Here is a 10,766-nt window from a genome sequence, read left to right on the forward strand (position 1 = left end):
CTTTTTTTTTTTTTTTTTTGGTTGATATATATCAACATCTTTTGGTATATACTTACCCATTCTTCTCATTTCCTCCCTTTCAAGATATTTACTGAAGAAACTGAGTTATTTATCATATAAAGCTTTTCACAGTCTGGATTTTGCCAACTGCATCCCCATGTTCAGCATGTTTTTCTTTTGCCTATATTTTCTATAAACTGGTAGTTAGACTTAAAGGCTTGATTAAAGGTTTACTCTTTGGCAGGAGCACCTAATAGTGGTGTGTATTTCAGCCAAGAGGCATATATCTAGGGTAGAGTGGGGGGCAGTGTTAATTGGGTAATGGGCATTAAGGAAGGCACTTGATGTAATGAGCAGAGGGTATTTTATGCAACTGATGAATCACTAAATTCTACCTCTGAAACTAATAAAAAAATACAAATCCTTATTTTATCTCAGCAAAAGAGATGATATTATTGTAACATTTCACTAAGGCATTTGTATTTAAAAGATTGGATTCCAAATCCAAAAAAAGAAAAAAGAGGCATATATCTGGTTGTCTCTCTTTTTATGATATTATGATATTCATTTATGAATTGGAATATTTCTGTAAAGTGATATTTGTCCATAACAACTTGGTAACACTTAAGGACAGTTCTTAGAGGCAGGATAAAGTCTAGATTCCTTTTTTTTTAATTTAGCAGTTTTAAGAAATAATGAATTGAAAAATCTAGCATCTCCCAAAGGTGTAACTGATGATTTTTTAAAAATATAGTTTTATAAACATGTGAATTTACATACATGTGAAGTATTTAAGTTTTTTGCTGTTTTTATTTTTGTCAGTGTTCAGATTGTTACGTCTTTTGTAGGAACCTCCTCAAGTTCATTTTTGTGGCATTTTACATGATTCCAGGAGCTTTTGCTTGATAGTTTTCTTATTTTGTGTTCATATTATACATTTTCTGTCCCAGACTTGTAATCCACCATTTTTCTAAGGAGCACTAGTTTCTTTTACTAGGAAATGGTATTTAGAAATTAGAGTCTGGGTACTAGAGGTACTAGCAAGGTTCCTTGCTAATGGATTGGTCATTATCTGTAGGCCTTTGTAGTGGACAGAGCTAGAAAATAGGTTTTTCATTTTAAAGAAAAAATATGAGTTCGTATTGGTATTTCCAATTTAAATTCAGGACCATAAAGTTTTTACTTCTTTAATCTTTATGTATACAGGCTGAAAACTGTGGCTTCTAATGACACTAACATAATTACTTATTTGCTTTATCCCACAGTATACATAGAATGCTCTCAGAACTAACAGTATTAGTGCTACAAACATGGAGGGTATCTTTCTCTTCTTTTCCTTAAGCTATATCCTTGTGAGATAAATGGATAAATTTCTATGTTTTAAAGTTACTTGAAATAATTCCTCTTTGTATACATTTGCTGCTAACTTGATATACAGTTAAGTTCATTTGCTTCATTTGCTTTTGATATTCAAGGGTTGAAGTTTTGAAATATAATGTTGTACTAGAACTGTGTTAAGTAGTTATGTGGTTCCAAAGTCAAATCTCTGGAACAAAGGATATTTGAAGAAATTTAACTTCTCTCTGGTTCCTTCCTTCCTACCTACTCTATAAGTCACCATTTAAAAAAATTTTAATATATGTTTATCCATCATCCATCCCACCATCTCTCTGTCCCTCATCTTAGATAAGCATTATTAGTATGCTGTATTACTTTTCTTTACCTTGCTGTTTTCACCTTTACAGTATACCCTGGAGATCACTCTACAGTCTGCCTTCTCAATGGGGGCTGTCACCCTAAGGGGGCAAGAATTGGTTCTTGAAGGGTGAAAAAAAAATTGGATGTTATAATGGCTTGTGGCCCTCCAAAGGGCCAAGGTACATAAACAGATATACACTATATCTGTGATATTAAGCATATGTGTGAGGTGATTAGGAATAAAAATGTCTAAAAGGAATTTTGGACATGGCAACAGTGAAAAAAAAAAAGATTGAGAAACTGCTCTGTAGCTGTATTAGTATATTAATTGGTATTCCTCAATTCTTTTAAAAGTGTATATATAGTCTCTGTTATAGTCAGCTGGCCCCCATTGTTCAACATTTGTGTGGTTTCTATTCCTTTGCAGTTATAAACAGTGCTGCAATGAATGTATGTTCTTTTTGTATTTTTATGAGTGTATCTTTGAGACAGATGCGGAGAAGTGAGATTCCTAGGTCAAAGGTTAATTGCCTATGTAATTTTGCTAGACACTGCTGATTTCCCTTATGGCAATGTTTTAGTTTGTACTAGTGAGTATGTTTGAAATTAGCTTATTGTGAGATGTTGGTGCCATTTATGAGAATCTTATTAGTCTTCTAATTAGCTGTAAGAAATATAATTTTCATATTGTAAAATGCGAATTTATATGTTATTTCACTTACCATGTTTTTCAAAATTATCAGTACACTGCTTACCATCATATGCTGTTTATATAAGAACAATGGATCTGTCTAAAAGATCACATGGTTTAAACTAGTTTTTTAAAAATGTGCTGTATCTGGTCTTACTATTTAGTTTCTGACATTAGTTTTTCAAGTAGATGGGATATAAGTAGTTTAAATGCTTTTTTCAATAATAAATGTCTATAAATTTAGACATTTAAATATACATATTTTGAAATTGCACCAAAAGTAGAGCTTTAAAAACTTTTTTATAATGTATAAACAGATTTCGCATTGGCCTATTTCACTTAATTTTTGAAATACTTTGGACCAACTAGATTACCCATCGTTTTTATGAAGCTATTAGATTGTATGGTAAAGATCCCTTCATATATGAAGGTGATGCTCCTTAAGGCCCTCCTCAGCAGGGACTGCATGGGATCCTTCTTGTCATTTGGATACTGCTTGCTTTCTGTAGGGAAAGTGTTCCAAATCCCGTTAGTAATATTTGCCTTTACCACCCCCACAACTTTACCCATATGATTAGAGTCCTTCTCACTCCAATCCTATGTAGGATCTGTAAATATTAGAGGTAGATTAAAAGGGACATTATATTTTATGAGAAAAAGTTCCAAGGATAGACTGTTGCTTAGTATTTTTTATATTTTCAATCTTGTGTTCTAATGACTTTGAGTATAATGACCTGAGGGAAATTGCACAGTAACTCAGACTGTTCTTTGTAACAGAGATTGAATTGAGTCAATCTGTCCCTGTATTTATATCCTTCAGGTATTTATATCCACTCTGATAGGGCCATAGTAGGCACTTGTATTTGTGGAATAAATGAATGTCTGGGGAGCTGCTGACATTGCTCTTCAGTCAATGGTTAATTAGGAAAGGACTTAGAATATCTGAATAGTTTGTGAAAAGCAGACAAAAAAACAGTCATGAAATGTGTAGAACCATGTTCTTTACAATACATTTAAGTGTTTGGAGTTTCAACATGTGAAGAAAAAAAAGGATTTGGAAGATGACATGAAAATATCAGTTATTTTTGTTAAGTTAAAAGATTCCATTACTCAGATATCACATTATTGCACAAATACTTTCAGCTAGAAAAGTTTTGCCAACTAGTTTCCTTGATTGTGGAGTGAATTGGGTTTTTAATGAATATATGTCAACGTTTTCTTCTTCCTTTGTAGGCATTTGGGATCACAACTTTGTGAATTAGAAAAACTGATAGATAAAATGATGATTGCAGAATTTTCTACTTATTCTCACAGTGACTTAAACAGACCACTGGAAGACGATTGTCAAATTTTAGAAGAGGTATGTGTTTTGAACTGGATGAAATTGATGTCAGCTTAGCGTTAACTCCTAATAGTCTTAGTTTAGAACACATTCTTCTCAGATTATAGTCAGCAAAATTATCTTAAATTTCAAGCTCAGTCAGACTTCTATGAAGTCCTTCACTAACTACATGACTTTAGCAAGGACCGTAATTGTTCATTATCCTGTGAAGTTAGAGAATAATTTTATACCTTAATTAGAAATTGGATTTAGAATGAGGTCTTGGGGCGCCTGGATGGCTCAGTCGTTAAGCGTCTGCCTTTGGCTCAGGTCATGATCCCAGAGTCCTGGGATTGAGCCCCGCATTGGGCTTCCTGCTCATTGGGAAACCTGCTTCTCCCTCTCCCACTCCCCCTGCTTTTGTTCCCTCTCTCGCTGTGTCTCTCTTTGTCAAATAAATAAAAAAATCTTAAAAAAAATAAAATAAAAAATAAATAAAATGAGGTCTTATATAACTAATAGACCAAGTTTAAAATATAGATGTGGGATGAATTAACATATATCCATTTGTATGTATGTGTTGGAGTATGTCTTTTATAAAAGTGATCATTATTATATTGTAACTTATCAGTCATTTAACAGTCACTGAGCCCCTGTTGTGAACATGGTTTAGGCATACGCATATACAAATACATGATATCCAGGCTTCCCTTACCTACTAACTTTTCAATGCTGATTATTGCCAAGAACTAGTAAAGAATCCAGAAGCCCTGATAGCAGCGTAAGTAAAGAGATTTTTGTTTGTGTTTGTAGTTAATCCCCCCCAAATAGTCTAGGTCATTATTTCAGTCTTCTTGACCCACTAACTAAAAAGCACAGGGCTCCTGGAGTATTTATAGGTCATCAGGGTTTGAGGATACTTTGTAGCTACTTGTTGAAGCTAGGCCAAAATGTACTTACATTGTTTTACCCCCAAGCCAGCTCGGTTTGATCCACTATAGTGCGTTAGGATTGATCTGTTTTAGAATGGTGACTCCAGTAATCTGATGACAAGATTGCTGTGAAAGTGGTTTTTTAAGGCTTCTAGAAAATACCATATGCAGGATTGAGGTCTGAGGATCAAATAATAAAACCCATGATGTTGAATATTTCTACTTCTGAGTGAGATTATTTGATATTTAAATTGTGAAATTCCATGTTTTATTTTAATAGGAAAGACTTGTATCTCTTGTATTTGGACTTTTAAAACAAAGAAAACTTAATTTTTTAGAAATCTATAGTGAAGAAATGATTATTACAGCAAAGAATATCATTAAACAGGTAATTATATGTTTTTATTTGATATATTTTGGTCTAGAATCTTTTCATTAAGTTTATTTTTACATGATTCTAGTGATAATATATGCAGTTATAATAATAACATTTTCTCATTGATTTAAAAACTCAAAATATAGAAAAATAGAAGAAAAAATAGTCTTACCAGCCAAAAGATTATCACTTTAAGAATATTTCTAAGTGTAAATTGTTACTGATATTTTCATTGTTGCTATCATGGTGTAAATATGATTTTGGATTGTACATATATTTCACTTAGAATCATAAGATAAGCATTTTCTCATATAAGCCCTTCAGAAACATCATTTTTGATGGTTGTATAAAATTCCATCAACATTATTTTATGCCTTACTCTGTGTTGAATATTTAGGCTGTTTTCAGTTTGGTATTGTAGAGCACTGTGACACACATCTTTAGTATAAAGTTTTGTTTGGTTTTTCCATAATTAAGACTATTTTCTTATAGCTAATTTGTAGAAGGGAAATTATCAGTCAGAGAGTGAAGAGTATTTTTAAATTGACAGAACTGAATTGCTTTCTAAAAAGATTTTACCAAATACACCTTCACTAGCAGTAGGTAAATGCTTATTTCCTCTTATCCTTATCTCTCAGAAATGATAATTGTAAGCTAAAATCTGTGTGTTTTTTCAGTCTTTTCCTCATCTTTGTTTTGCCTTTTTACTCATATATATTATTAACAAAACTTCAGTTTTTCTAAATATGAAAAAGAATAATTTTAAATATTAGGCTTAATTGATCATCATCATTAGGTTGAATGTACATTTCTGAGTTTTTAATGTTTAAATAAAAAAAAAAGCAAAAAAAGAAAATTATAATTACCCCATTTTTCACCTCTTTCAAACACTGACTAAAACACTAAATTTTATAATTGTTAGAACAATTTTCAAAAATTGTTGGTAATAGCTGCTAGCACTAAACATATGTATATATTATGACTCAGCAGTTCTGCTCCTAGGTATTTACCCAGCAGAAATGCATACATAAGTTCACCAAAGACAGCACGGAATTTCATCGCAGCACTATTGGTAATAAAAAAAAAAAAACTGGAAAAAGCCAAAATTCTTTTGTTATTTTTGAAAAACCCAAATACTGTCATCAGTAGAAAAGATAATAGAGTTGCGGTATATTTATATGACTAAATATACACAGTAATGAGAATGAATAAATCACATGAAGCAACATGGATGAATATCACATACATAATGTAGAGCCAAAGAAACCAGACACAAAGGGGTATACACTGTATGATTATACTTTTGTAAAATTCAAACATAGACTGAACTAATCTGTGGTATTAGAAATCAAAGTAGTATTATCTTTTGGGAGGAAGTAGTGACCAGGAGGGGAGCACGAGAGACGCTTACTGGCCATGTTCAATTTCATGATCTGAGTTCTCATTACACAAGTGTATAAAAAGATTACTGAGCTATGAACATAATTTGTATAGTTTTCTGTATGTAGTACTTCTAAACAGATTTTTAAAAAACTGCTATGTTGTAATTCCTATGATTCTCCTGAAGTCTGAGCACTTTTTAAAACTTAAACTGTTGTGTATATTGCAAGAAAACATAACCCCCCCAAATGAATTTCTTTTGGAGTTTTAATATGGGGCTTATACTTTGTTCCTAAGAATTATAGGTCTGGTTGTTGTTTTGTTTGTTTGGTGTATGGTTTTGAATAGTTTTAAATAGTAGGGCGTTTTAATTAATACCATTCAAGCATAACCTGGAATATTATTTAATAGGGTAAGGATATACAGTTTTTTTGTATGCCTTGAGGTATGTATGAGACACAAGAGAAGTCTGGTAAAATGATGCTAATAGTCACTGAGGTCATTTTTTTTCATTGAGGTCATTTTTAATATACAAATGAGGCATTTAGTACTTAGAATTCTAAAGTCATTAAACATTTTTTTTCTTAAATTTTGCAGTGTGTGATTAATAAAGTTTCACAGATAGAAGAAATTGACACAGATGTTGTTGTGAAGTAAGTATAAATATTAGGTTGGGGGCTATCAGTCAGGGAAAAGATTACACATTAGAATAATCTAGGGAGGATTTGGTTAAGGAATTATTTACTAAGGTATGGGCAGAGTGTAGGAAAATCACAAGTGACAGTTCAGGACCTTTCAGGGACAAAGGATGAGAACAGTTAGTAGGATTAAGGAAGACACTTAGTAGTTTGTGGGGGTGGGGAAAGGGACCTGTGCTAGTTGAAGTGATTTTCAGTGCAGGAGGCAATCACCCTGAGACAACTTCTCAGGGAGGGAGAGGGACCTTTGCTCCTTCCAGTCTTTTGTAAGGGCTTCTCATTGGCCAACCCTTGCAGGTCAGCCTCCCAGGGCAGAGAGAGGATGGAGAGGATACAGTGTAGATATGGAGGAGGGAGATTGAATATAATCCATCTCAGAGAAATAGCAGTGTTAAGTTTAAATTATTTAGCTGTATAATTAAAACTCAACTTCTAATTGCCTTTGAGAAATTTGAATACATGATTTTGAATTGCCTCAGTGCCTATCTATAATTTTTTGTTTTCACCCTTGAAATTCCTATTCTTTAATTTTTGAGAAGAATAGTGATATTTTGTAACTATGAATTTTATTTCATATAGATACCTAAACTCTATTAACTGGTTCAAGATATGAATATCAGTATGCATACCTGTGAAACTTCTCTGGGCCAAACTCCTAGAATAAGGATTGAGGAGTTTTAATTTCCACACTATTACTTAGTGAAGGCTCTGTTTCAGTATTAGTTAAAGCAACTGTAAAAGTGCAGGAGTCACTAGTAGTTGGAAAAATTAAGTTATTGGGATTCTGTTAAAAGTTCTATGGACATGGAGAGTCAGTTATTTTTAATTTTCTTTCCTATGAAATTTTCTCAAATAGAGAAATTCCTATATCTCAAGTATAGAATTATCTTTTGAGAATAAACTCCTAGTTGCCCAAAGACAGTCATTATTTTTGTTTGATTTTTTTCCCCCCTAGGCTTGCAGATCAGATGAGAATGTTGAATTTTCCTCAGTGGTTTGATCTGCTAAAAGATATTTTCTCTAAGTTTACAATTTTCCTGCAAAGAGTTAAGGTAAGCCTATGTGATTATCATTTTGTCCAGAATATCCCTAAAAGTAAGTCTACTTTCTAGATATATAATATACATACAGAATCAAATTAGAAAGAAACACAAGTTCTTTGTTTTGTAATTTTTCTAATGAGGCTTGGTTTCAAATAAGATGTGAAGTGCTTCAGAGTACTTTGATACTCTGTAATTTTGGATGATGTTTTATATTAAAAATATGCTTATTTGGCATTAAATATTATATAGTAATATTTCCTCTTGTGATTTTGTAATTCTTAATCTCTCTGGATTATCTAGAGGTATGATATTGTGAAACACCCAAAAATCTGTTCCAAACCACTTATTTTTTAGAAATATTTGATGTTGATATGATGGTATTTTTTAACATATAGTTCATATTTAAATTGCTCTACTAATGTCCTTCATTGTAGGTTTTTATTTCACTTTTTAATTTGGGAGCTAATCAAGGATTATACGTTACATTTAATTATTCTGTCTCTTTAGTCAGATCACTCAGTTTTATGCCACTTAGTGTAAGGAAAAGAACAAATGCCACACAGCATTTTTCAGAAGAAAAGATGTCATTGACTAATATATTTCGGTTAGAATTACCAACATGTCATGGCTGTGTTTTAATAAGAGAGTCATTAGGAATTACTGAGTGTTAACAGGCTGTTTGTGAAATTTGACATTCTTGGAATTATCAGATGTCAGTATTGGGTTACATGTGCTAGTTAACATCCCTGGCATCTCTTGAGTATCCTGTTAAATTGTCTGAGGTACTTTGGTACTTATCTGTGACATGACTTTTTCTTATCAACATTGGAGTGATGCTAAGTCCTGCATATAACCTTTCTGAGTAGGAGAATTTTTTAAAAACATGATTCATTGTACTTAATTTAGACTTCTACCAAAATTTGTTGATCCCACGCATCAATAGCAATAGATAGCAAACTTGTATCCATGGATTGCTCAATAACTAGGCCATGTTTTCACTTTTTCCTATATTCCCACCATGACTTCATCACACACAGTTCTATTATTGCAAGTCCATGATGTATAAAACTCTTACACTGCAAATTGTAGAATTGGCCAACTTTTTGCCAGTAATTTTTTAAAATTTAAGTATAATTAACATATAGTGTTATATTAGTGTCAGGTGTACATAGTAATGATTCAAAATTCTATACATTATTTGGTGCTCACCACAATAAGTGTACTCTTACTCTACCTCACCTATTTCATCCATCCCCCTCCCCACCTTCCCACTGGCAACCACCAGTTCTCTATATTTAAGAATCTGGTTTTTTGACTCCTTTTTTCTTTGTTTTGTTTTCTATATTCCACATATGAGTGAAATCATACTGTATTTGTCTGTCTCTGACTGACTTCACTTAGCATTATGCCCTCTAGAGTCATCCGTTTTGTTGCAAATGGGAGGATTTCACTCTTTCTTATGGTTGAGTAATATTCCTGTGTGTGTATGTACACCACATCTGCTTCGTCCCATTCATTTATGGTTGGACACTTGGGTTGCTTCCATATCTTTTGCCAGTAAATTTTTTTATAGCTATTTTACTTTTAGGCTCTGTATCAGTTAAATTAAGCCAAAATTTTATTTGATGTATGTGCCATATGGAAACAGTGATTTATCCTAGTTGTAATTTCTCATTTTCACATTTAGACCCCTTAAGCTAATACTTCTGTAAAACATCTTGAAGATAATATATAACCTATAAATATAGTACTTTTTTCTTTGAAAAAAGTTTGTGATTCTGTAAGGATATGATTTCACTGAAAAATCGTTTTAATTACAAGCTGTTCATTTTTAATTCAGAATTTTTAAATAACTACAAATTGGAAAGAACCCAGATGTCTAATAGTAGAGGAATGGTAAATTATGCCTGGTATATTCATTACCATAGAATATCATGCAGCCGAGGATTTTTAATGTTGAGGAAAATGCATACATTATAACATTAAGTGAAAAGGAAAAATATAGACCAATTTACATAGTGTGATCTCAGCTATGTTAAAAAGATTTATTATCTCTTCATCTTTGTAGAATAAAGAGATAGTTTGTCTTTTTGGTAGCTATCTTTTGGCAGTTATAATTTAAATTTATTATTCTTTTTTTGTTTGTTTTTCCTAAATTTTCCACAAGAGATGTATAACTTTTGTTATCAGAAAAGGTTGTTTTGGGGGCGCCTTGGTGGTGCAGTTGGTGTCTGACTCTTGGTTTTGGCTCAGGTAGTGATCTTGGGGTCATGGGATTGAGCCCCACATCAGGCTCTACACTCAGCGTGGAGTCTGCTTGAGATTGTCTCTCCCTCTCACCCTGCTCCCCCCACACATGCACATGTGCACGTGCTTTCTCTCTCTCTCTCTCTCTCTCAAAGGGTTCCAATTTCTCCATATACAAACACTTATTTTTTCTTTTTTTGATAGTATCCATCCTTATGGGTGTGAGGTGGTATCTCATTTATTTTTGATTTGCGTTTTTCTAATGATTAGTGATGTCAAGCATCTTTTCATGTGCTTATTGGCCATTTGTATGTCTTCTTTGGAGAAATATTTTTTTTTGCCTATTTTCTTTTTTTTTTTTTTTTTTTAAAGATTTTTTT

General features: G+C 32.5%; 1 protein-coding gene across 1 annotated transcript in view; it reads left to right on the top strand.

Moving 5' to 3' along the window:
- Positions 1–2,985: 2,985 nt before the first annotated feature.
- LOC100483879 (VPS54 subunit of GARP complex) overlaps positions 2,986–10,766 on the top strand; it is a 15,397-nt gene continuing 7,616 nt past the window's right edge. Inside the window, exons 1-4 of the mRNA XM_034653343.1 lie at positions 2,986–3,749; positions 4,923–5,030; positions 6,996–7,051; positions 8,052–8,148. Coding sequence (XP_034509234.1) covers positions 3,669–3,749; positions 4,923–5,030; positions 6,996–7,051; positions 8,052–8,148 — 342 coding nt within the window. The 5' untranslated portion in view covers positions 2,986–3,668. The remainder of the gene's footprint in view (positions 3,750–4,922; positions 5,031–6,995; positions 7,052–8,051; positions 8,149–10,766) is intronic.

Source organism: Ailuropoda melanoleuca, unplaced genomic scaffold (assembly GCF_002007445.2).
Source record: "Ailuropoda melanoleuca isolate Jingjing unplaced genomic scaffold, ASM200744v2 unplaced-scaffold7883, whole genome shotgun sequence".
Classification (NCBI taxonomy): Eukaryota; Metazoa; Chordata; class Mammalia; order Carnivora; family Ursidae; genus Ailuropoda; species Ailuropoda melanoleuca.